Source organism: Misgurnus anguillicaudatus, chromosome 8 (genome assembly GCF_027580225.2).
Source record: "Misgurnus anguillicaudatus chromosome 8, ASM2758022v2, whole genome shotgun sequence".
NCBI classification, from domain to species: Eukaryota; Metazoa; Chordata; class Actinopteri; order Cypriniformes; family Cobitidae; genus Misgurnus; species Misgurnus anguillicaudatus.
In genome coordinates this window covers 20,646,495-20,672,863 of record NC_073344.2, presented here as the reverse complement: position 1 = coordinate 20,672,863, position 26,369 = coordinate 20,646,495, and the positions used below count along the sequence as shown (strand labels likewise).

General features: G+C 36.6%; 1 protein-coding gene across 4 annotated transcripts in view; it reads left to right on the top strand.

Annotated features, from left to right (window-relative positions):
- gnas (GNAS complex locus) overlaps window positions 1-26,369 on the top strand; it is a 47,484-nt gene that overhangs the window by 3,572 nt on the left and 17,543 nt on the right. Inside the window, exons 1-5 of one of the 4 annotated variants that reach the window (XM_073870450.1) lie at window positions 9,365-10,811; window positions 13,373-13,445; window positions 14,580-14,634; window positions 14,742-14,873; window positions 20,760-20,857. In XM_073870450.1, the coding sequence (XP_073726551.1) occupies window positions 10,673-10,811; window positions 13,373-13,445; window positions 14,580-14,634; window positions 14,742-14,873; window positions 20,760-20,857 (497 nt within the window). In that variant the 5' untranslated portion in view covers window positions 9,365-10,672. Of the gene's footprint in view, window positions 1-9,364; window positions 10,812-13,372; window positions 13,446-14,579; window positions 14,635-14,741; window positions 14,874-20,759; window positions 20,858-26,369 lie in introns of those variants that run through there. The other 3 variants (XM_073870451.1, XM_073870449.1, XM_073870448.1) reach the window with 3 other exon arrangements.

Sequence of the window (26,369 nt, the reverse complement as noted above, 5' to 3'; positions counted from 1 at the left end):
TTTTCGTCGAACGGATCACAAGTGGACTAGACAGAGACACATCACGTTTATACCTGGTATTAAAATTTGTCTCTTTTGTCCACTTTCGACTGCTTCTGTCCTGAATACTTTGAGGGGGTGGTCTGAGAGAGACGGTGGGCGAGTCTCTCTGCTGTTATTTAAACGCGAGCGGGAGTAATGATGAGTTTAAATGGACGCAAACTAATATTATGTCAGAGTCCACTGCTTTAGTTGTAAGTAAACATGCTGCACAGTGTTTTAAGCTTTCTCTGATATTATAGCGCAATTGATGAAATAAGATCGCGCAACTTTCACACGCTTGCAAAATGAAACTACGCAGAGATCAGCTGCTTTAGTTTTATCAACGAAAGGCTAAAAATAGCGATGTACACCGTGTGTTCGCGCCAAAAGTCAGAAAAGATGTAAAACATTGTGTTCAGTACCTCAGATTAGATTAATGGGCCGAGAGAAGACGGTCCGTGTTGCTGTTTGAATACATTCAACCCCATGTGCGTTTACACTACAAAAGCAATCCGATCGAAAGTGTTTTCGACTATCTCTGAATGTGGTTGAAAGTGGTCGAAAGTGGACGAGCTCAAAACGTTTTGAACACCATTTACACTTGGCATTAACGTCATCCACTTGTGATCCGATCGATCAAAACGCATGTAGTAGTGTTACGTATGTTCTGGCCTGTCCCTTTACGAAAGTGTTCAATCAAAATATCTTGGGTACGGTGCATGTATATTATTATTATTATTATTGTAAAGTCATTTTAAATCAGTAGCGAATCACCATTTGCTGGTTTGCAGTTTTAGGCCAGTTACACTATAAATAATCACACCAGGGCATGGGTAGTCGAGGTAGTCACTGAGATCTTTCTTAAACTAAACTTGAACTAAAACCTGCTCTCAGATTGTGTCTCCTGACAATTAAAGCATCTGCTCATGATCTGATCTATATCAAGAAAACTGGCATTACTTGTTTAATGTGTCACAATGATAGATGGAGAAATGGAAGTGACACGGTACTCCAAATACCATTAGTGCTTCTTAAAGGGATAGTTCACCTAAAAATGAAACTTCTGTAATCACCGACGCACTCTCGTGTTGTAAGAATCCTGTATAAATTTCTTTGTTCTGCTGAACATGAAGATATTTTAAGGAATTTTTGTAACTAAATCGATCAGAAGCCCCGCCGACTTCCATAGTATTCTTTATTCCAACTATGGAAGTCAATGGGGCTTCAGATCGATTTAGTTACAAAAGTTCCTCAAAATATCTTGCTACCTTCAGTATTACTTACAATTTTAAGGGAAATGTGTAATGCTGTGTTCACACCAGCCGCGGTAGAGGCATCAAGCGTGAGCGATTTCAATGTTAAGTCAATGTGAAGATGCGTTGACGCGCGTCTGGAGGTCTCAGCGCACGAATGAGGCATTTAGCATGACGCGGTAGATGCAATTCCGCCTCATTCGCACATCTAGTTCGTCTAGTTAAAGGACAAGTTCGGTATTTTACACTTAAAGCCCTGTTTTCAGATTGTTTATGATGAAATAGAACGGTTTTGACTGAAATTTCGACATATGCAGCTGCCCCGAGAATTTTTGGGTGTTTGTGTTTCACCTCCCACCTTTATAATGGGTTTAATGGTGCACTGGAACAATCCTTCCTAAAATGCATTAAACTTTCGTTTACAAAGACGTGAAACTCACAGAGTTGTCGGGGGTGTTCACTGATATGCTCACACAAAAATCGTTGCAAAATACGCATTCCAACAGGTTTTATCGTAGTTTTTGCCAACTCCATTGACTTGTATTAGATGTGCTGTGAGGTACGGTGTTACTCCGCGCCGGGAACTTTGTTTCTATTCTTGCAATTGGCAAAGGCGGATTAGCGCCACCACCTGGGCTGGAGTGTCTATTATTCAAGCTCTAAGCGGAATAATGTACGGGTGTGAGGCGTTTGGAAAAATAGGTCCACAAGTTAACAACGAATGCTAAAACACATGTTGGAAAGCGTATTTTGCAGCGATTTTTGTGTGAGCATATCAGCCGCATATGTCGAAATTTCAGTCAAAACCGTTCTATTTCATCATAAACAATCTGAAAACAGGGCTTTAAGTGTAAAATACCGAACTTGTCCTTTACATTTTTTTTACTTTGGCGAAAAAAAAACGCGCTGCATTAACCATCAGGAGCTTGCTTTAGTAGTGACGTGATTACAGGTAGCGAGCGGAGTCGCAGAAGCCCATCCCATGATGCAAATTTCCATGTCAATGTCTCGATGACTAGAAATACACGCGTGGCTTTTATGCGCGAATAAAGCGAGTAAACTCAAAATGTTCAAGCGGCAAATTAGACGCGGTAGACGCAAATTAGATTTTTTGGGTGACCAAAAAATCGCCATCCGTCGAAGGACTGTTCAAATGTCGAGAATCCTCGAAATTGCAACCAAGGACTGAGTCCTTCGTTCGAAAAATATCCCATATACAGGAAAGGATGCATATGTGTATCCTTTGCGCTCTGAAATGACCCAAAATCCTATGCGCGCAGCACCGAAAGCACACCTTTTTACCGACGTAATGACGTGCACTTCCTAGCCTGTTCCATTTATGTGTTCTCCAAATTCTAAAGAGGAGCCTCGCCTAGCCTCTGAAGGAAGTGACTTGGAAAGGCAGTCCTGCCAAGGAAGTATCCTTGACATTGAGAAACAGCCAACGTCTTCAGGATTACTTGGAAATGAAATGCAGGTTTGATTAGGGTTGGAACTAAACTGTGTAGGCCCTCCAGGACCCAGGGTTCCCCACCCCTGCTTTAAATTGTTATCAATCTATGAATCCGTGTCTCATTTTAAGTCTGGAAACTAGCACTGTTGATGTTTTGGAGCAGTTTGGAGACCAACCAAAGTGATTTTACACAAGCCCTCATATGCCTGTACCTTCATAAGAACACTTTCTCTTTTTATTAGGGCACCCCGTCGACACAAACTGAAGAAACTCTTTAAGCACTGTGACCAAAATACTTTAGTCATGCGGGTGCTCTGTTCAAAAACTGATGACACAGACACACACAAACACACATACAATGCTGGTTGTTGCAACCTTTGTAGTTAAGGAAAACATCTTTGTATACTGTATTGGTATACCGTCTGCCTGGGTGAATGTGTGCTTGTTTGAGAAAGGAGTGTGGTTAAGAGTTTTGTTCATTGAATATAGTTTTTCTGTTTACTTTTTGGGTACGATTGTCATAAAGAATCAGCCACAACGAGAGTATTTGTAGCTGGTGTCTTTGTTGTTTATACTGGATGGCACTGCTTTGCAGCTGCAAGCCCACAAGCCTGTCTTACGACTTAGTTTAAGTAATTGCACGGTGTTATTGCTCACTTAAACAGAATCACTTCCTCTCATTAGAGATGAAATATTGCATGAAATCAGATGGAGTGAGACTATAAGGAGTCTACTGTTGATCATGCAGCATTTTGCCTCTGTCTAAATGCGGGCCATGACGAGACATTTAACACTCACCACATTCGGTTTTTAATAGAATCTGTTAAGTTTTGCCCGTGGGCTACACAAAACAAAATTACGGTATAGGTCAAAATTGGATTAAAAGGACTCATTTGCAAACTTCATTATGTCACATTGATTGTCATTGCTAACAACAGCCTTTTTTTAGGGTGACCATACTTGCCATTCTTCCCGGACGCATCCTGGACAGGATTTTTTTTGTCGACTGAGTAAGTCATAGAGGATTATTATTATTATTATTACAGAAAAGCAACCGTTACATTCTAAGGTAAATGTTTTTAACTGAATGGCTTATGCGGTCAACAAATACGACTTTAGGAAGACGCACCGAAATCCTGGCCAGGACGCGTCCGGGAAGAATGGCACGTATACTCATCCCTATTTTATTGGGGTGGGACTATCTTACCATATCAGTTCATGCAGTATATGTGGCAAGGAGAAGGCCTCGAATTTTTGGAATTCTCTGTATTCCGGACTGTCTTACGTAATATGAATTTGTACCTCAAAGGATTAGTCCATTTTCTTTAAAAAAATCCAGAAAATTTAACTCACCACCATGTCATCCAAAATGTTGATGGCTTTCTTTGTTCAGTCGAGAAGAAATTATGTTTTTTGAGGAAAACATTCCAGGATTTTTCTCATTTTAATGGACTTTAATGGACCCCAACACTTAACAGTTTTAATGCAGTTTAAAATTGCAGTTTAAAGTACTCTGAATGATCTCAAAAGAGGCATAAGGGGCTTATCTAGCGAGTCGATTGTAATTTTTGGCAAGATAACCAAAAAAAGGCACAACTTCGTGTCTTCCTCCAGTCCTGTGACACACCAACTCAACCTCACGTAATACGTCATCATGTCAAGAGGTCACGGATGACGTATGCGAAACTACGCCCTAGTGTTTACAAGTGTGAGAAAGAGGACCGTTCCGACGTTGTTGTATGTCGAATGATACTAATTAATGTCTTTGTGTCAGTTTATTGTTTAAAATGGTCCGCAAATGTGCGTTTCATATATGTAACACGTGACCTTTTGACATCATTGCGCGATTGCGTGGGGTCGCGCTGGTGCGTCGCACGGCCGGAGGAAGAGGAGAGGTTGTTTGGAGGTGCATATTTTTTTTCTTGCCAAGGGTGACAGTCGTTTCGCTGGATGAGACCCTTGGGATCATTTATATTCCTTTGAAGCTCCGTTGAAACTGCAATTTTAAACTGCATTAAAACTGTGTAGTGTTGGGGTCCATTCAAGTCCCTTAAAATGAGACAAATCCTGAAATGTTTCCCTCAAAAAACATAAATTCTTCTCGACTGAACGGGGAAGGACATCGGCATTTTGGATGACATGGTGGTGAGTAAATTATCTGTTTTTTTTTTAAAAATGGACTAATCCTTTAAATAGGTCTTAAGTTCGAGGTTTGATTGTTAGCGCTGCTAAAGGCTCTCACACTCTAAAAAAATTGCTGTAATTTTGCAGCTAGTTGCCAGTAACTTACTGTAGAAAATAAAGTAAAAAATGTTTCATGTTCATTTAACTTTGAACAAAATGTTGCCAGTAAATAACATAAATGTAAAATCTACAGTAAGTTACTGGCAGCTAGTTGCCAGTAATACCCATTAATACTGTAATTTCTACAGACATTTTTTACAGTGCATGGATGCAGGAATCGTATCAATTAGACAACCACAAAACCAGTCACAAGTCGCACAGGTATATTTGTAGCAATAGCCAACAATGCATTGTATGGGTCAACATAATCGATTTTTTATCAGAATCAGAATGAGGTTTATTCGCCAAGTGTGCATTTTACAGGAGCTCTGGATACATACATACAGCATATACATAGATAGATGACAAGAAAGAAGAACATTTAAATTGTGAGGGAAAATATACATCTGGAACTTATGTACAGATTTGCATTATGTATTGTATATACAGCTGTATAAATAAATATGTATCCTATGAAGATATTTTGTACATTTCCTACTGTACATATTAAAAATGTATTATTATTAGTAATATATGTTGCTAAGGACTTAATTTGGACAACTTTAATAACGGTTTTCTCAATATTTTCCACCCTCAGATTCCAGATTGTCAAATAGTTGTATCTGGACAAAATATTTTCCTATCCTAACAAACCAACCATCAATGTAAAGCTTATTTATTCAGCTTATTTATGTATAAATCTAGGTCCCCTATTACTGCTTTTGTGGATTAGGGTCACATATGTATCACTGCCTATTACAACCCAATGGCATTTTTGTGTGAATTAATGTTAAAATCATCCAACATAATGGAAATTTTGTGGAAAATATAACTTTGATATCTTTAATATTGACTGAGAAAGATCATGTCAAAAATTTAAAAAAGTGTGTAAGCGAAATCAATGAATGATATCAAACATCCTAGACTTTAGCCTGGTTGTCACATATACAAAAGGCATGTTTTACATAAAAACATGAATAAAAAAGCACCACAAACTACCATTATCTGTTAATTGGCATATAGGCTTATCGTATGATACCCATAATCTCAAAATGACCAAATAGGGTGATTAGAGACTTACTCTACACGAGCAGATATCATTGGAACTCTCAATGAACAATAACAAATACAGTAGGCCTTTCCAAATTTTTGATTTTTTGGTGTGACCTTTAAAATTTAGTTTACTCTCAAACTTTCAGCACAGTGCAAGACTGTGTATACTTTTATTACACTGCCTCCAGTTTACCTAATTTAATGTCATTGAGGGACTACAAAACCTTGCTAAATTGGCTTGAGTTTTTGGCCTAGTGTTCACTTGGGTGCAAAATCGTATCTAATAGTGAAGAAATACTTCCCCCTTCTGGTAGTAGACCGTAGTGCAGCAAACTAAAACCCCCAACCTGTGATTTAGAGCCACGTTTTACATTTAGAGGTAATTTTAATTGCATAAATGTTAAAATAATTTATAAAGTGCTGTAAGTTGGGCGTGTCCATTAAACAAGATCAGGAAGATGACTTGCGTAATGAACTTTGTGTTTATTGGTTCAGGTTCAGAAGTTTGAGCTTCTGCAATTTGCTTTTAAAACAATCTGAATGGAGAACCAGACTTTAGTTTAGTTCCAAATATAACTGTTTAGTCTGTATCCCCTAACATCAAACAAAGATTAAAGGATCATAAAATAGACCACAGTGAGTTTAAAAAATAGCTTCACGTCATGTCATTTTCCATTTCGGTCACTGTCATTCAGACGTTTATCTTTTATTTGTTGACATCACTGTAACTCAGTCCAAGTGCCATGAACTCTCATCCTAGAACCTTTGTTTATAGATCCATTGGTTTACGGTGTGTATCACCATGTCACTATTTTAAGCCTTAGTTTTAAAATAAAATGTATAAATACATTTCATGAGTGAAGTTGTCAAGACACAGCAAATTTTACTTTGTCGAAGTTTGTTTATAGTAGTGGTTAACCGAAATGTGTTTTTAAATGGCCGACACCGATATTAAAATATTCGCAGATGTAACACACATATAATTAGAGTAAATAAGAAAATTTGTGTAACTACATAAATATTTGTTATGCATAACATTTATAAATACCCTTTTAAAGTACCTACACTGTAAAAAATACTTTGCTGCCTTAATTTTTTTGTTAAATCGACTCAGATTTACAAGTCATGTCAACAGAGATGAGTTGTCACAACTTGTAAAATATAGTTCAGAAAAGTCAACTTAATTTTATAAGTTATAACAACTCACCTGTAGTTTTAACAACTCATCTCTAAGATAAATTATAGTAAGTTGAAATGACTTGTAAATCCGAGTTGATTCAACAAAAAAATTGAAGGCAGCAAAGTTTTTTTTTACAGTGTATTTAAATAATTAATAATTTAGATAATAAGACATAATTAATGTGGATCTGACATCTCACGGTACTGTTTGAATAAGTGTGTTGTTGTTGTTGTGTGACACAACATAACATCATGTTAAAAAGTGAATAATGAGCCGGTCATTATACTGTCTGTCAGACTATATACTTTCTGTCTTTTCATTACAAACAACAAATTTAATTAATAGAAATTTTTACTGACCGATTGTAAAGATTGTTGCCGATGCCGAAAAAACAAATCAAAATATCGGCCGATAGGCTATAGCAGCATCTGCAATATATCTGTCAGTCTATCAGTTTAAAGTGTGTAATCAAACTAAATAACAATAAAATAAACGGCAATAATGACTGTCAGAAATGTCATATAATAGTTTGTGTTTGCGGAATAAAAATATATTTTTCAACACCATTTATAAATATATGTATCTTATAGGGCTGGGCAAAAAATATATTTTTTGATTAATCGTTTTTTTACATGGTCGATTCAAAATCTATCCTTAAAGCCCATGAATCGATTTATTTCCCCATATTATTCCCGCAAAACATTGAACGTAAGATTAATGTTTATCTAATTACTAGTCGAGCGTGTCATTCATTCATTCATTCAGTCTCTATTTTAATATATTCTAATATAATATGATATAATATAATATTCTATATAATCTATATTCATTGAGTTGAATCGAAAAGCGAGTATAAAAATCGGCCCGAGAATCGAAATTGAAGTGATAGCTCGTGAATCGAAATCAAATTGATCTGAATCGATACCCAGCGCTAGTATCTTAATATTTTCAGTCAATTACTTAATCATCACAAAATACTTGCAGAATAATCCACTGGTTCATAAAACAGAAAATCCAAATATTGATGGAAGTTGTTAAGCTAATGAATGCTACGGCTGTAATTAATAACAACACTTTTAATAGTCCAATTTAACATAAGTGTGACGCTGTAAATCATACTGTAACTAGGTTTAGTTATGTTTTATATGTTGTTTCTATAATGCCGTGTTATTGGCATGTTGGAATAAATCATGGCATACAGTCATTGATTAAGTGCTTGCATGTTTTTTATACTGATAAGCCACTACGTGCTTACATTTACACCGTGCTTAGTGCTAATATGACCACAATTAGTGTTAGATAAAGTTAATAAGGGTTAGTTAAGTCAACTTCAGCACTACACACCTAAGGTGCTTCACAGTATTGTGTGTGGACAACACATTATATTCAACAACAAACGATGAATACTTACATTTAATAATAAAGGACCTTGCTTTCGAAATTAGTTTTCTAATGCAGTGGTTCTCAAACCTTTTTTTAGCGTGCGGCCCCCTTTGCGTACAGCGCATTCCTTCGGGCCGACCCCAAGGAAAATTTATGACAAAAACAGTTCTAAAATGTAACATTTTAATTAAATAAAACGTATTAAATTATACAAAGAAGTGCTGTTGGTTAGTAGCCTTATTTTATTTTAGGTTTAATTACACAGAATTCATGATAAAATTAATATATTTTATAAAATGTCATAAAACTGGGGCCCCCCTGGTACCATCTCGCGGCCCCCGTGTGAGAATGAACTGAATCAACAATATAACCTTTGAATCAAATCAACGTTGAATCACAAAGCCATGTGAATGATTCGTTGTTACTAGTCTTTCTTTGTTCACTTTAGGTTAGGCTAATAGATGGGTCTGTGGTTCTTACTGTATGTCTGTGAAACGTGCTACTTTACCCATCAAGAACTAACCAGGCAAGCTTTTCCAGTACACTAGACTAAATGGGGCCTGTTCACAAATGTTCTTTTGTATGAAGCTTATCTTCGTGTGTTTAGCATGAGGTGTATAGCAGTGGCTACACGTAGCTGGCGATAATGCAAATAGTCGTAGATTAATCGGATCGAATCGCGGAGTTTATCACGTATGAATCATGTCTTCAAAGAGGGCGCCTTTTCTCTGCAGAATCGCCGCTTGCTGACGTTTTCTGGCTGTCATGTGATTAGCCGCTGCCCGTACTCAGGGTTCAATGAGAGCTGTTTGCCCCACCCATCTCTTCAACGCTTTCTATCTCAATGTAGGATTCACAGAGAAAAGGAAATAATCGCTAAAAATACTGCCTCGAAGGGGATTCATCCACGACTATCGGGGAGGCAACGCGCTCCGTCCATTGGGAAATCGCTGTCATTGTGGTATCGGATTTATCTTGACTTATCCCAATGCACATGTATTGCCGATCTACCACCCGAATTCAAGAAGGATACAAAGCGTAGCCTGACAGCGGACTCGGGACTGCGATAGCCGGTAAAACATCGACGGATTTTCCCAAAACGGTCGCATTTGCATCGGCGGTCGAAAGAACCGTAAGGATCTCCGCTCTCGTCAAAGCAAAGCTACGGATGTGAGAAGAAATTCAAATTACGGTAACGGTGAAGACGGCAAAGGGCCTCTTTTCATTTGGACAAGCCGAAAAAAAGGCGACCATCAGTCACCGTAACCCGAACAGGAGGGAAAATACGGTCTATCTTCGGGGGATTTTTTAAAACCAGCACCGTATTTTTCTGAGACAGCGTCGTTTCATAACGGAGTTAAAAGGTTCATGTCGGCCACGGCGCAGGGCGGAATGATCCACATGCCGTCATTTTGGTGGAAATATTTATTTTTTTAATTTGCAGCCACCCTTTCTATCTCGTTCTGGCCGTGTCGTCGCATCGGCGAACGGATTCGACATCGACGAACCGACAATAACCGAGTTTTGTGGAGCTATTCATGATTTTTAAAGGAGTGGTGGGCAGAATCGTTATTTCGGGAACGCGACCATGGATTCGCGACGGGAAATTTGCTAAATCGCTCTTGGATCAGGAAAGCCGTCGCGGGACGCCAGTAACGAAATCATTCATGTAACGTCGAGGCTTCGCTGGATGCGCGTTCACACACGGATCGCGTTTGACGAAATCTCGTATTTTACAGCAGCGAAAGCTCGACAGGACTCGGCCGTGTGTAGGCCGGCCTAGTGTTTTCACCACCACCACCACCTCGAGCCCTCCCGTACTAATAGCTTTCATATTTCCCTTGTACTGTCCCTTATAAGATCCACGAACCCCCCGTGTTCCGCTAAATCCAGGAGTGCGGTGTGCACGCGACTATAAATGTCCCGGTTTTCCATCAAAGTGTTTTGATCGGAGGCCAAATCGAGGAATTTGGATAATTTATTCATACGGTATATTCGCCTCCCACCACCACCCCACCCCAAAACTTTTCTTGGGTTTTTGGGAAAATGGGTTGTTTGGGCAACAGTAAGACTGAGGACCAGCGAAACGAGGAGAAGGCCCAGAGGGAAGCAAACAAAAAGATAGAGAAACAGCTTCAAAAAGACAAACAGATCTACAGAGCGACTCATCGACTACTACTGTTAGGTAGGTCGGGCTGCTGCAAATACTTCACTGCTGGACGCTGCGAATGATGCGTACGCTTCTGTCGTGATTCTATAGAATTTGCGTAAAGTTAATATACGTTACATAGTCATTTTATTGGGATTCCCATGCTGTAGGCTTCCAGGTTATGAATGTCAATCGTGCATAGCAGACCGCTCAATCTCACCGTTGATTTATGATAAAGAGGTTTGGCGTTATGGAAATGTTTGGGTTTGCCTGATTTGATACGTCACTGCCCAACAAGTGACCACATCGATTCATTTCAATCATCTCGTGAATATCCTGCATTCACAATCACACACTATGCACGTTTCCTTACATATCTTTTTTGTGTTGTTGGATTGTTTAGATTTACTTGTTGTCAAAGAAGCACTGTGCTCCTCTTTAGAGATGGCCATGTGATTTAATTCATCATCCTTTCAAGTTGTGAGCATCTTCGAGCATGAACCTTTTCCATTCATACGTATGCTGTGTTTGAAGCCATTTTGAAACGTATCTTCTGATGTTCTGTTAATTGTATTACTGTTGTGAGCCTTTGGCCTATGAGGAGCTCTTACAGTAACATTTATTGGTTTGGCTTACTTGGCATCCCAAAAATGTTGCCATAAAATTTAATGCAACAGTTACGCTTCATTTTATTTGAAACAGACACCGATGAGAAGTTTTGCATTTTTTTTCTCATATTCTTAAAATATCCATACTTTCAATACCTTCCCAGAGCCTAATAGGCATTTTAAATTCATATTCTTTTCATAGCATACCATGAACTAGTCTAGTCTGATTGGATTTAATGGTTAAAGGGATAGTTTGGCCAAAAATGATACTAAACCCATGATTAACTCACCCCCAAGCTGTCCGAGATCCATGTCCATTGGTTTTCAGACAAACACATTCTCAGTTATTTTAGAAAATGTTTTAGATCTTTTAGTTAATTAAATGTGAAGTTACGGGGTCCACGACCTTCAAGTCCAAAAATGTGCATCCATCCTTCACAAAATAAATCCAAACGGCTCCAGGATGATAAATAAAGGTCTTCTGAGGGTAATTCGCGCAGTACTGTTGTAGAAATATCATACCACCATCTTAGACTTTTCTGTATTCAGGATTGAGTATTAGCGTAGTGTATGCACTTTTCTTAGTGACGTATGATAAATTTGGAGGGCGGGGGCACAAAGCAGCAGTAGAGTAACCTCCGTACGCTGCGTAAAGCTCTGATCTTGAATGCGGACGCGACAAAGATGGCGGCATTACCGGATGCGAGTTATTTTGATTTGTAAAGTTTTAAATATGGATATTTCTACAACGAAACGGCGCGGATTACCCTCAGAAGGACCCCGCTTATCATCAGGGAGCCGTTTGGATTTATTTTGTAAAGGATAGATGCACATTTTTTGGACTTGAAGGTCGTGGACCCCATAACTTCACATTTAATTAACTGAAAGTTCTAAAATAACTGAAAATGTCATCGTCTGAAAAATGATGGACATATGCATCTCGGACGGCTTCGGGGTGAGTAAATCATGGGTTTAATATCATTTTTGGCCGAACTATCCCTCATTTTAATACAACCCAATACTCTCTAACAGCTTATTTGTTTTAAATGGTTTAGAAATGCACAATGACCCAAAACTATCGTATTCAGCGTAGCATACATAGCCCTTTTAAACATAACTTCTGGTGTTCAAAGTAGGAAATCATACATTTCTACACATCCATGGTTTAATATATAATAATATATGATGTAAGAATGCGTGCTAGTATATTTGAAGCACAGAAGTATAATTCAAACAGGCTTATTCGACACAGCTGGAATATATGTTGTGATAAAAAGGTTTAGGTCATACATTTGAACTTGGGGCCTAAATCTGAGGCGTTTCTTGTGTTTTGGTGCTTTTGTTGCTCGTATCTCACAGCCAGAGGGACTATGCTAACCATCCAGCTAGCAAACTCAGATGGCTGCGATTAATTGAATCATTTAGTTTTGTGGATGTTTAAGGAACCTGGCTTCCTGGGATCGTGTTGTATAGATAGAAATTAAGTTATTTTGCTTCATATTTTACCATCAAATTTGATGGATAACCAACTAATTGGGGTTTAGTTGGGAGCACATTGATTGGTAACATTCATAACTCCATAATATAGTAAAACCGACAAATAAAGCATGGTTAAACTTGTTTGATGTAAAACTTGAAAGCAACTGTTTGTTATATTGATGCTAGAGTATATTGGTTATACTGGTGAAATTATTTACCGCCAGTGATGAGAATTAAGAATATGGATGTTATTGTGATTCATTATATTTTCACAACGAATGCTGCAAAAAGTCAACTTCATATACAAGTTTTGTTTAGATGTCACAGAACAGTCGGACTGTCCCCCCCCCCCTTTTTGTGCACAGATTTTCTGCTGGGGTGCGTGTTTAGTTTGCCGTTTTAAAAGAAGTGCTACTGTGAAATCTAATTAATTATTTCTGATGAATCAGGTGATATCTGACCTCTCTACATCCCTTGTGATTTATATCTTTTCTTCTGCTCGTCTCTCAGGGGCTGGAGAATCGGGGAAAAGCACCATAGTCAAACAGATGCGCATTTTACATGTCAATGGCTTCAACGCTGAGTAAGTTTAAGTTTCAAATTTATGTATTTTTTTTAAATCACCAAATGCAAACTCATGAGCTTACAGTGAAGTATGATCTAGAGTATGAATGACGTTTTTAGCGATCATCACAGCTTTTGTTGTGAACGCCATAGCGTATTTAGCCTGATATTCCCAGTGTATATCCTAGTCACTTTGGTGAAGGCATGCTAATCATAATTTTGTTGTCCTACTGTTGCTACCGTTCTTTTATGCATATATATTTATATGCATTAGGGATGCACCGATAGGATTTTTTGGGGCCGATACCGATTTAAACAGACAACTTCTGACCGATACCGATATTAAACACTTGTATACAATTACTATACAGTTGGTCTATTAGCTAGTTTATTTCTGCATCAAATTATTTTTACTGAACATGGGTTGGATCTAATTAACATTCAACTGACCAACATTATAAGAGAGGCACAAATGAAGCTTAAAAATATATAATAAGACAGCATGACAACCTTCAAAGGTGGTTTTTGCTATTCAGCATTTCTTTTATTAACAACATTAACTCGTTTTTTACATATAATGGATTTCTTTATGCAGTTAATTAATAAACAATCGGTATCTGCCTTTCTCGTGCTATTGCCGATATGCCGATGGTTTCAAATGCATCAAAAATCGGCCGATTAATATCGGCGGCCTATACATCGGTGCATCACTAGCATATATTTAACATTTGTATACATGTCAACTTAAAGTTTCTATCTATGAATGTAAATGGACTCCAAAACGTTGTAAAGCAAATACGTTAGTTAAGCTTAATATTTGGCACTGTACCTTTTTGTTATATAATCCTGATTCTGTTTCAGTTTCAAAACGTTAGCATCATTAAAACTTTGTTTTGTTTTGTAACTAGCTTTTTGCTAAGTTGATGCTATACTAACTAAAATTGTCCTAGATATGGACCGTCAGGTGTAGACTTGGCTTACAAGCAATGCTAAAACATGTATAAGTGTATTAAATTGTTTGATGAGAGTAAAACTATTATTTTAGCATTTTTACCAAGCAAATTGAACCTTTGTTTTGTTTAATTCATGCTAGTTATTATTTGTTATTAAATGGAATGATTGCTTAACTCTAAAAGCGTTTTTTATATTACAGAGAGAAAAAACAGAAAATTCAGGACATCAAGAATAATATAAAAGAAGCTATAGAGGTAAGTGTTGAAGGTTTTAGTTATGTAATCATGCAAATCATCACTATATTTTGGATTTTTTTTTTAAAGGAATGAAAACGCACTGACACTTCTTTGTTGTTCTACAGACTATTTTGTCAGCGATGTCCACGTTGGCACCTCCGGTTCAGTTAGCATGTCCAGCAAATCAGTTTCGAAGTGATTACATCCTCCATTTAGCCAATCAGAAGGACTTCGAATTTACATCGGTGAGTAGAAAGGTATAGTCACCTGATCATCGTGTTTTGCACCATTTCATTTGTATGTATAGTTGGAGCGATATCGTATCAAACGTATGAATAAGTTAACATATCTAATAATAAACATTTAGGGGAATCAATAGCATCTTTTTTCTCAACCTCACCTTTCATTTTGCTGCTAAATTGTGGCCGTTTCTAGTCTCCATTCACTTTTACTGTAGCATTCACTTGATTTTACAAAGAAGGAAGTCATGGGTTTGGCATGACACGAGTGAGTAAATGATGACAAAGTCTTCTCTTCGTGGTGAATTGTTGATTATTGTGTGTAGTATTACATAATACATCCACCTGACGTTTAGTCTAAAGATGCTACAGGTGTTTTGGGATTCTGAATGAGCGCATGGATTCGTCCATTGGTCACGTGAGAATAAACCACAGGCTTGCCCATCTGTGTTAGCTTTTTCTCAGTCGTGGGGCCTTGTGTGCTTTGTGCAATTATAATCACCAGCTATTCTTTGCTTGGGGACAACACATAGGTGAATTGAAAGAGCGCCCCACCTGAGGGAGACGTAGGTGTGCTTGTGTGGCACTGAGGTATGATGGTGTGCCGTTCATTACGACTGATTACTTGTAATAACCTCTAAAGTCTCCCTTAAGAGAGACCTCACCTGAGACGCACACACCTTGTCTCCCAGGACCTCCCTGCTTCCTCATTACCCAAACAGGTGCTCTGTGTCTAGGGAAAGGGGAGTGGAGAGCCACCCTGACCTGTGCCAATGGGCCTGGATAAGATTTAATTACAGGTTATTCAAACTTTGCACCCTGTGGGTTTATAAACAACGTTGGGTCTTCGATAGTTTGATAGCATGATGGCTTCATCGGTAGATGAACATTATTCAACGTTATTAAATCATGAATACAGTCAATTGGATTTTTTGCTTTGTTAAAACTACTCATGCAGATTGTTTAGAACAACGTTGAGATTTTATATAAGTTTTGCATTAGTTTAAAAAGAACTGTGCAGTTCGGTTGGTGGGATGGGTTTTAGTTAAGTCTTTACAGTATTGAGTGCAGGAAGTGGATGTAGTTTAGCATTACTACAAAGAAGACACTGCCCAACCCTCTCTCTCGAACTGTTCCTCCCTCAGTGGCCCCAGGGCCTGCTGGGAACCAGTCTAACTGGTTGATTGTGTGGCAGGAAAGAGACAAAAATAAAAGGCGAAAGCAATTATTGACATTTATAACGTAGCTGTGTCACTATAGCATATGAAGATGAAAGTTTATAGACAAATTAACGACAACTCTCAAGTTTAAATTATGCATACCGATTTTCAAGTGTAGAGAGACTGATAATAAAATGAAAAATTAAATGCACACAGGAAGAGCCCAAGCATTACCCTACACCTGAAATATATCGCACGTAGTGGTTAAAAGGAAATACTGGCAGGTTTAGTTGTTGGCGTCATGCTGTGATGGTCAAGATATTTACGAAACACCATTGTGCCACGTGTTGTGCTTACGTCATAGCTAGGGGTTTTTGATGCACGGATGGGATCTTTCTCGGATCAGCAAAAATCTAATAAGAACAAAATTACAAGCATTTCTAAAAAAGAACAAAGTTGCACGTTATGTGAGGTCTAAAATTGGCATTAGGTAATGAATAATAAAACTCTGTTTATTGTATAAATTAAATATAATTTTTTTTTAGTAGTGCTGGGCAAAGATGAATCGCATACAAAATAAAAGTGATTTTTTTAAATAATACACGTTTATGTACTGTGTGTAATTATTATGTATATTTAACCACACACAAATATATTTATTTAAATTTGTATATTAAATAGAATTTATAAAAATATAAATAAATATATAAACACATGTGAATGTTTCTTAAATGCGTACATGAATGTCTGTGTATTTATATATATATATATATATATATATATGTATTATACATTTTATATATAATACATAATAATTACACACAGCACACACTCATATATTATGCCAAAAATCACTTTTATTTTGTATGCGATTAATCTTTGCCCAGCACTATTTTTTAGAGCTACAGAAGTGATTTTCTCTTTGTCTTGGGTTGTTTAATTAATATTAATGACACAGACTTAAGTTGGTTAATTGAGGTTACTGTCTCTTTAAGACCGGATAAGCATTGACCTGGTATCTGCCTCCTACCCAGTCTCATGTAGATGCGTATAAATAGTACAAAGTGTAAAAATCGTGCAACCCTAAACCCAAGCGAAATTGGTAAAAAAACCAATAAATAAAACGACAAATAAAGATGCGCCATTTAAGTGAATGGGAAGGACTGGCGTATGATATGCACGCCAAAGTGGAATTTGGCGTATGTATTGCACGATTTTTACACTTCGTGCTATTTATACGCATCTCTGCGAGACTGGGTTGCTGCCGCTTCACTTAAAACATAAACATGTTTTTTATTAGAAAAGGAATACTGTGGTATTTCAAGATCATTTTGTTTGTATGTGTCCTATCAAGAACAGAAAAATTTTATGTTTGCTTGCTTTTTAAACTGCGTCTTTCCGTGTATGCACTTTTGAGTGCACTTAAATGTGCACGCACATACAGATGGAAGGGTAAATTCCTGTCAATGATAAACTTTCCCTGTTTCAGTTTGTGTATTAATCTTGAAATCGAATGCGAGCCGAACTGTGGGTACGGATCAACTGCGATTCGGTACACCCCTAGTCACACTGCAAAAATATGGCTGGCACAGGTTCTGTATAGTATAAATTTTGTAATTATCTGTATTTTTGTAGGATTTTGTATTTTATTACTTGATGTTGGTGGTTTTGGGTGTAATGCAGTGCAGTAGAAGTTAAAAACTCTAAAAGTATTTTTTTTGCCACAAAGTAAAAAAACCTTTGAGGACACACAAACCGTGAGCTTAGACTAGGTTCTTAAAATGCTTCTGTATAACTCAGTGTGATTTAAACTAAAAAAACTACACTTCCCATAATGCTGTGTGCGCTGTTGTGATTTATCGGAGCTGGTTGGTTAGGTTCTTTACCAAAGCTTTTTGAAATACCTGGGAGAAAGTGAATAGGTTACATACTTTTGCAACTAATACTGCCAGTAGTAGTTTTTACGATGCATCGCGATGTTGATGTGAGCAATTACTGCATCAATGCATACAAACAAACAATCAATAAATTTGAACATAAACTACTGTAAATCGCTCAATCAACACATTAAAAATCCCACATTGCGTCTTTAACCGATACGCGCCTTATCAAAGAAGCAGAGAGAAGCTGGAGCAGAGTTTTAATGTGGGACTTTGACAAGAAGACGAGAGAGAGACGCATTAGTAAAAGTGTGAGGGAGACAGACTTGTCTGTGCAGTAATATTTCACGAGTTCGCATTAACATGTAATCAAATATGAAATAAAGCATATTTGGCGTGCTATCTGAGAGGAGGGCATCGTGCTCAGGAACCCAGAGTACTCCTCCTTTTATAACCGGGATATATATACGAATCGAATGATGCTGTAAAAAACTCTTAGGACAAAGGTGAGGGATGGCTATATAGAGAGACCTCTTTGTGGTGATTGGTTGGTTTACATGAACATGCTCCTCTCGAACTTACCTTGAGGATGCAATTGTGATGCATCGAGATATCAGATTAAATCGAACCGTTCACATAATAACTGTGATCTTATCGAACTGTGAGAACAGTAACGATTCACACCCCTCGCAGTGACTATGCATTTCCATTCTTAATTATCATATATTTTTATAGAATATATTTTATGTTTTCTTACTTTGCATGTAATTTGTGATGCAAAAAAATGTGAATTATTTTAAGGCCAATTTTAATACATATTCAGTTTGCAGTAGCATTATTAAGCACTTGAATGTTGACATGCTTTTGCATTTGGGAAAACAAACATGCATAGTCCATCACTCCAAAATAAGTATTTGTGGCGAGTCAGTTGATGGGTGGCGTGTTTCTTTAGCTCGTCTTACATGTACAACAGCATAGTGGCACTCCTGCCATGTCCAAACACATCAACAACGATCACGCGAGCGATCGTCCCGCTCCAGCATTCTCTCATGCACCCTGAGAAGCAGCCAGTACTTACAATCAAGTTTTATTCGCCAAGGAATTTGTTGTGGTTTCTAGGAGCGCCGAGTGCTTACTTTCATATATATACATAAAAGTGATGGAAAGAAAAATTAAGTGCATAGAATTTAAAACAAATAATTTAAGCAATATACATAAAGATGTATGGGGGAGAGTGCACATTAAGTACTGTTTACAAGTACTGTAAAATATAAATATGCATTTGTATAATTATGCATAAACAGTAGTGCAGAATATAGCACTTTATAAAGTCTCTCTGGCTTATGAGTTCACCCGTACCACCTTTAGATATACACGTAAATACTTTCACAAGAGAAGACGATTTCATCTGTGTCTGGATATTTGTCATTTAGTCAGGCTTTCAGTTAATTTACTCTGTTTTCCTTGCTGTACACAATGTACATATGTTGCGCTGGTACTGTACGAAGTAAATATCAACTGCATGTTATCTTTAAGAAAAAAAGCTAATTTGTGTCTGGTAAAAAAAAATTCACTTTAAATTTTATGCAGAAAAATGTAAAAAACAAATTGTCTACTCTGCTAAAACAATATTTTCATTTTTGTTTGACAATATTTGATAGGCTTATATCTCAATATTTATTTGTTTGCTTTCAAATTGCTTTGTTTATTCTTTAATTCAGCAAAGTCAACCACCTCATCATAAAAAAGTAAAGTTTTACCAAAGTTTTTAACCATATTTTTAATATTTTGCAGTTAACCCATTTGCGCCTGATGCTGCGCGCCGAAACATTACATCCACTGCCGGTTACTTTTATTTTTAATGTTTCTAAGTGCTACAGAGGCTTAGATATTAAGTTTTTGCTAGACGTTGACAACTCTTAGTATTTTTTCTGAAAACCCTCAGGAGATAAGGGTATTTATTCTAAAATAACATAAGTTTTAGTCAGTGGGTTAAAATACAAATGCAAAGTCTCCGTTAAAGTTTTTAAATAATTAATTCAATTATTTTTCATAGTTAAGTGCAAATTTCACAATTGTCACATTCATAACAGAGAAATGTTACAGCCATAGCGTTGCTTCTTCCTCATAAATGCGCTAACAACACTTGAATAAAAAAAAAATATTATCTTTGAACAGGCATCCATTTTCAATTTGTTGGGTATTATTGCTTCTGGTTTGTGCATTTTTAATTCACAGAATTCCTACAAAGTTTGTTGTCTCCTAAAAACTTTTCCATGTTTTGTCACATCCATAACAAATGCATGTTTCCTTATTTAAAATAGAAAAAATGAGTATAGGCTGATATTTTTCGGATATCTGGACGGATGGTTCAGTCTATTGGTAATAAATACATTCTCTGAGAAATTATATTTCAAGTTTTGGCTGCATATGTCACATCCATATTGCTGGAATTGCTCCTTTACATGCACCAATCAGAGATGTATTAATTGTAAATTTAATAAAAGTGATGCAAAAACTTTGAATCAGTCATTTTTTTCTTATTATAATAATAGTTATTATTACTTTAACTTTAGTTTTAGATTTAAGCAAAACTATATGCATTAAAATGCTCAGCCATACTACTCACGTTTTCTTGTGGCCTCCAAAGTTATTTGAGTTATTTTAAGTTGATCACCAATTGCTTGGTTTCATTCAAATGCTAGTAATCCCTAATCAAAAAATACATTGATTGTCAAGAGCTTGTCATTGGTGATCAGTGGTTTTATAAAGGCTAGCATGCTCTTAAAACGTCACGGCGATCTACCCAGCCACACTGCTGAGATGATCCTGACGCCTTTTCTTTTGACTTGTCTTATCAACAGGAGTTTTATGAACACACAAAGATCCTGTGGCAAGATGATGGAGTGAGAGCTTGCTTCGAAAGATCCAATGAGTACCAGCTGATCGACTGTGCGCAGTAGTGAGTATTCTGTTAAATATCTTTTTCTCAGTCAATAGCACATTTACATTACCAGTTCAAAGCAACCGTTCTTTATTATTGTCCTAAAAAGTGAAAAATTACCATAGCTATTAAATTTTCTGAAATGACACCAGTGACTTTTATATGCAATGAATAGAAATATCAAATGTGTTGATTCCAGACAAAAATGTACCGTGGTACTGAAATTTACACGGTACAAACATTTTTGGTCCAACAATTTTAATTTAATAAAGACAAAGGTTTCGTTAAAGTCCCCCTGTAGTCGATTAATTTTATCACTTAAAATTTCTCTTTGAGCATCGTAACAACACATGTAAAAAAGTTTCCTATGACAGTAATTTCTTTATGCTTTAAAACAGCTTAAAAATAACTTTACACCCTTGCATCATTTAGTATACACGGATCTATGAATATGCAAAATAGTCCCCGCCTCCACTCCTTTGCATCACCTCAGACCATAGATATATATGTAAATAGATGCTACATTCGGCAGTTTCAGATGCGTAACTGCTATGTTCAGTTTCCCACAATGCACACGTGACTCTCTTTTGGGAAAATTCCTTCAATTTTATGGAGAAAATACTTCGCAATGGTGCTGAATAATGAATTTGTTTATGGTTTGTCTTAAAGTAAATTAAAAACACCACGGAGACATATAAACAACAAAAACGTCAATTTCACCACAGGGGACTTTAAGAAATTTGTATGTTGACATAATTTATATCTTTTACTAAGTCAATTTCTAATTTAATAAAAAAATCAGTAAATTGCATTTAAACATTTAACTGATATTGTACATGCACAACTTTAGAGTTTCGAATTGTAATATTGTGAAAATGCTGTTTCATGGTGCAGTACTTTGTATTAAAATGTGAGTCATTTTGTCCAGTCTAATCCTGCGTGCCAGTATTTTATATATTTGTTGGTCAAATTGGTTGTGTACGTGAATTTGGGCACAAACTGTTCGTCTGGCTTTTTTAGTATGTGTGTCACGTATCTTTTGTGTGGATTTGTGTATCTGAAAGTGAATAAGATGAGAAATATATGAGAATTTGAGATGTCGGACAAATGGAAAACGGCGGGGAGATGGTAATGTTTAAAGGTTAGCTATAGGTTGTACGGTTTCCTGCATTGCGGTGCGTGTGCATGTTGGTACGTCTGTGTCCCGTCCTCTTTCACAGCCACTGTTGGTTGTTGTGGATCAGACGCTGGGCTGAGCCATTTAGACCGGAAGTGCACCCCCCCACCGCCCTCCCCATTGCACGCTTATGTAAACGTAGAGCAGAGAGAGAGAGAGGGCTATTTTTAACTCGCTGGTTCACTCACTCGCAGCAGAAGAGACAGTTTGAGAGAGAGAGAGAGAGAGAGGGAATCCGCAAATATCGCAAATAATGCATCTATCCTCTGAACAGGAAAAGCTTAAAATACAGTAATAAATGTGGCCACTTGCAAGTGTTTATGAGGTGATTCACACCCTCCCGAATGCAATGAGAGGCAGAGAGGAACGACAGTGAGATTTTGAGCTTGCACATGCACGTTGAACCGGCTGACGCTCGCTAGTACCGTTATGAGCTCATTATTCATCCTCTGTGTTTTCAAGGCTCTTCCTGTCACATGGCCAGGTGTCCATATTGAGCGTGTTTATGTTTTCATTCATCTTTGTTTTTCTCTGTGTCTGAGCCGCAGCAGTTTTGTGGGCTCAATAACGTTATCATTGACGCAGTGACGAACAAAACGTCTATGCAAAGCGAGAAAAGAACACCATGGTATCACTGTTGGTTTTTGTTTATCCCGTAACTAATCTTCTGACCAGCTCTTTATGTTTCTGTAATAGAAAATGGCGATGGAGATGATCGTAACGTAAATTACTATTATACATTTTTTAATAAAGTATGTTGTCTTCATTGTTTGGGAAAGTTACTTTTAAAAGTAATGCATTACAATATTAAGTTACTCACAAAAAAGTAACTAATTGCATTACTTATTTACTTTTCATGGAAAGTAATGCTTACTTTACTTTTGCGTTACTTTTTCTTACTTGGCTGAGGCTTGATCTCTTTCAGGCCTTGCAGGTGTTTTTATGACTGAAAGGTGTGCATTTAGAAATTGCATTTTTATCACAAAAATGTCGAGCTCTGGCCTGCTATCTCAGTTTCTGATTCAAACTGTTCCCACTAAGGGTGCTCTGATCAATGCCGATATCCACTAAAAATATGTGTCCGATCACTATTCTGAATCGGACAGACGATCTTATTCACAGCTATTTCATGTAATACGGCTTTTGATCAGTAAATCCTTATCGATCTGAAATCGCTGTTAGTTTGAATCGTTTATAACATGCATTTGAAAAAGCAACACTTGTCAAACATAATTATTGTACATATTCTTTATTATCATGAAAATACCTGAAAAGGTTATAAGAAAAGCAAAATAAATATATCCTTGAGCCATTTCCTGGAGTTGCGTGTCATGATAGGTGCGTGTGTATTGTTCTTCGTCTACAGCGCATTTTGAGTTTCTTCAAGAGAGCGCCTCCTGGCTTTTGGATGTAGCGGTAGCATCCCTAGTTCCCACACAGGCGTGTACGCATAGGGTGCATAATGTGACTGTTTAGTTTAATTCAGTACATCATTTGTTTTTAAATCGAATTAATTACATTAAAAAAGTAACTTGCATTACTTTGTTTAAAAAGTATCTCGTATATTAATTTGTACATTTAAAAAGTAATGCGTTACTTTATTTGTTACTTCAGAAAAGTAATATTATTACGTAATGCACGTTACTTGTAATGCGTTACCCCCAACACTGGTTGTCTTACGTTTTTGTAATCTAAAGAAAAATTGCATTGCTGCCGTTTGTTTTGTAATTCTAGTGCTTAAATAAATTTTGCAATAAAACTGCGCAACTTTAATTTGTGTAATATTGCTAAAACCGATGATATTTGCGAAGGGATTTCTATATCAGTGAACAAGAGAAATATTACGTTTCTGCCTGCTCACATTTTGTAAATGTATATAAAAGTTGTGCAAAAAAGGCATTAATGAAATTAAAATACATTCGTTGAGCTTTCTGTATTTTCGTAAACTAAAGCAAACACTGCACACATAATGCATATGCAAAATTTTATTTTTACATATAAGCATATTTTTATAGTCTTTTGTATTCTAAATAGAAATGTTGTGTTCGTGTTTCTCTTGCATTTGCATGAAAAAATGGCAATCATTAATCAGTTTTCAGAACAAGAGTTTGTAAGGCTAAAAAGTTTTTGTTTGTAGACCAAAGAAATTTTGCGTTCTCGCTCGTTCACGTTTCGTCCAGCGCACGGAGAGTAAAGAGAATTCCTAAATCATCCGCCATGTTTCTTTCCCGAGCCTGCTCTCTCTCTCTTTTCTCCTCCTCCCTCTTTTGCGAAACCAGACCTGTTTTTTCTCTTGATCGTTTTTCCTCTCTTTTTTGACTGGCCCCTCTCCACCTCTCTCACTCTCTCTCTCTCTCTCTCTCTTTCTCCTTTTCCTCTTTCTGTCTGTCTCTCCCTCTTTCTGGCCTCTCTCCAGTCACACAAGATTTGGAGCTGATAGTCTATTTATAGCGCCTGTGGTTCTGTCGCTATGACAACCGAGCTGGAGGCCAGGGCGCCAGGGAGCTATTTTTGGAGCGCCGCTGTAATGTCAGACACAGCCTTCTCTATTTTCTTTCTATTCCACCGTTCCCTCTCTCCCTCTTTTTCTGCCGTTCCCTTACTGCCATTGCCAACTTACAGAAGTGCGTGCATTCGCACGTAAGTCAGATAATATACATCAGAGGCTATCGATTAATTCACCGTTGTCGTTAAATTAAACGTTTGCGGAGATGCATGGAGCTAGGTTTGTTCGTAAACAAGATTTCTCTCACTGCTGCGTGTTTTCTTTTTTTGTTTAAATCGTCGAAGTATGAAGGATGTTTGTGATCCACAACGTTTTTCTTTACAACAGGAACCTATGTAAACGGTTGGAATCAACCAAACTAAATCTTTTTGTTGTTGAACGCTACAGTGTTTATGAAAAGACTCGCTGATAGATCCCTGTACCGTACCGCGCCACGCACACACACGGCCCACTCTAAGACTAAACAGTGTTTGTTGTATCGGCCCCAGAAGCTGCCTAATCCACACTCTAATACTTGACTGTTAACTAGATGAGCTATAACATTAACCAGATTAGTAAACGATGAGGATATTATCCGATTTACTATGCTAATACACCATCGGCAAATGGTTGATTCGTACTGTTTGTTATCAGATCTTTTTGCATGTTTATTGTTGGCTTTTTAGTTATCAAAAGATTTTACCTTTTTATTGTTAAAATTTTTATTTATTAAAATAAAGTTTTTTTGAGGGGGTGCACAAATTCTTAAATATTTTATTTGGTTTAAAGTCTATTTTTCTCAATTAATGTTATCATATGTAATAAAGTTATTACTTTTTTAAAAAGTTTTAGTCAATTATTTAGGGTGTAGGAACTTACACATTTGATTACAAACAATAGTAATTGTAATTACACATTTAATCACAAACCCGGCTAATTTAAACTTGTTATATTATATATTAAAGCTGTTATAGAAGTAAACTTAAACAAATGTGTTTTTTTTGTCTAGCATGCAAACTTTAAAAAATATTTTTTCTGTTCTTTAAATAATTGCTTTTGTGTTTGGTTGCTTTCTTAAGTGGAGTAACATTTGTTTTTAGAGATTTTAAAATATTTTAGCACTGAGCTTTTAAAAGTCTAGCAGTGCTTCATAAATGGTAATAATATAGTATTTTGCAGTGTTTGTTGTGTTGATGAATTGTGATTAGATTAAGAAACTAAGAATCAAACAAATATCAACATGCATAGATCGCAAATTCAGTTTTGATGCGTGAACAAAACTGATTGCGGATATCTGAAGATTGTTTGCTTAAATGCTAAAAGTGCCTTAAAGTGTGAAATTCAATTTTTTTAGATATACGTTACAAAAAGATTAACAGTTTAGGACAGTTTAATAAGACTGAAGACTACGTACATTGACATTCAAACAAAATCTTTTGGATCAACTTTGGTTAGTTTGGAAATCAAGATTGTGTGTTTTTTATGTCGTTCTGGGTAATGTCAGTAGTACTATTTGCACACAATTTACAACAGTATTTTTTAAATAAGATGATTTTTTTTATGAAGCGATAATTCCATCTTAATATGGTAACACAGGTTGAATTAGTAAACATTAGTAAATGCATTAACTAACATGAACAAACAATGTACAATATAGGCTTTTAGCATGTATTAATTCTTGTTTATATTAGTTAACGTCAATAGATCTGTTAATGTTAGTTAATGGTGCATTAATTAATTAACAGTTACAATGCTTGATTTTAGAAATGTTCGTTCATGTGTATTTTGGCATTTACTAATTCATTAATAAATACAGTAGAAGTTTTGTTCATTTGTTAGTTCATGTTAGCTAATGCATAAACTAATTG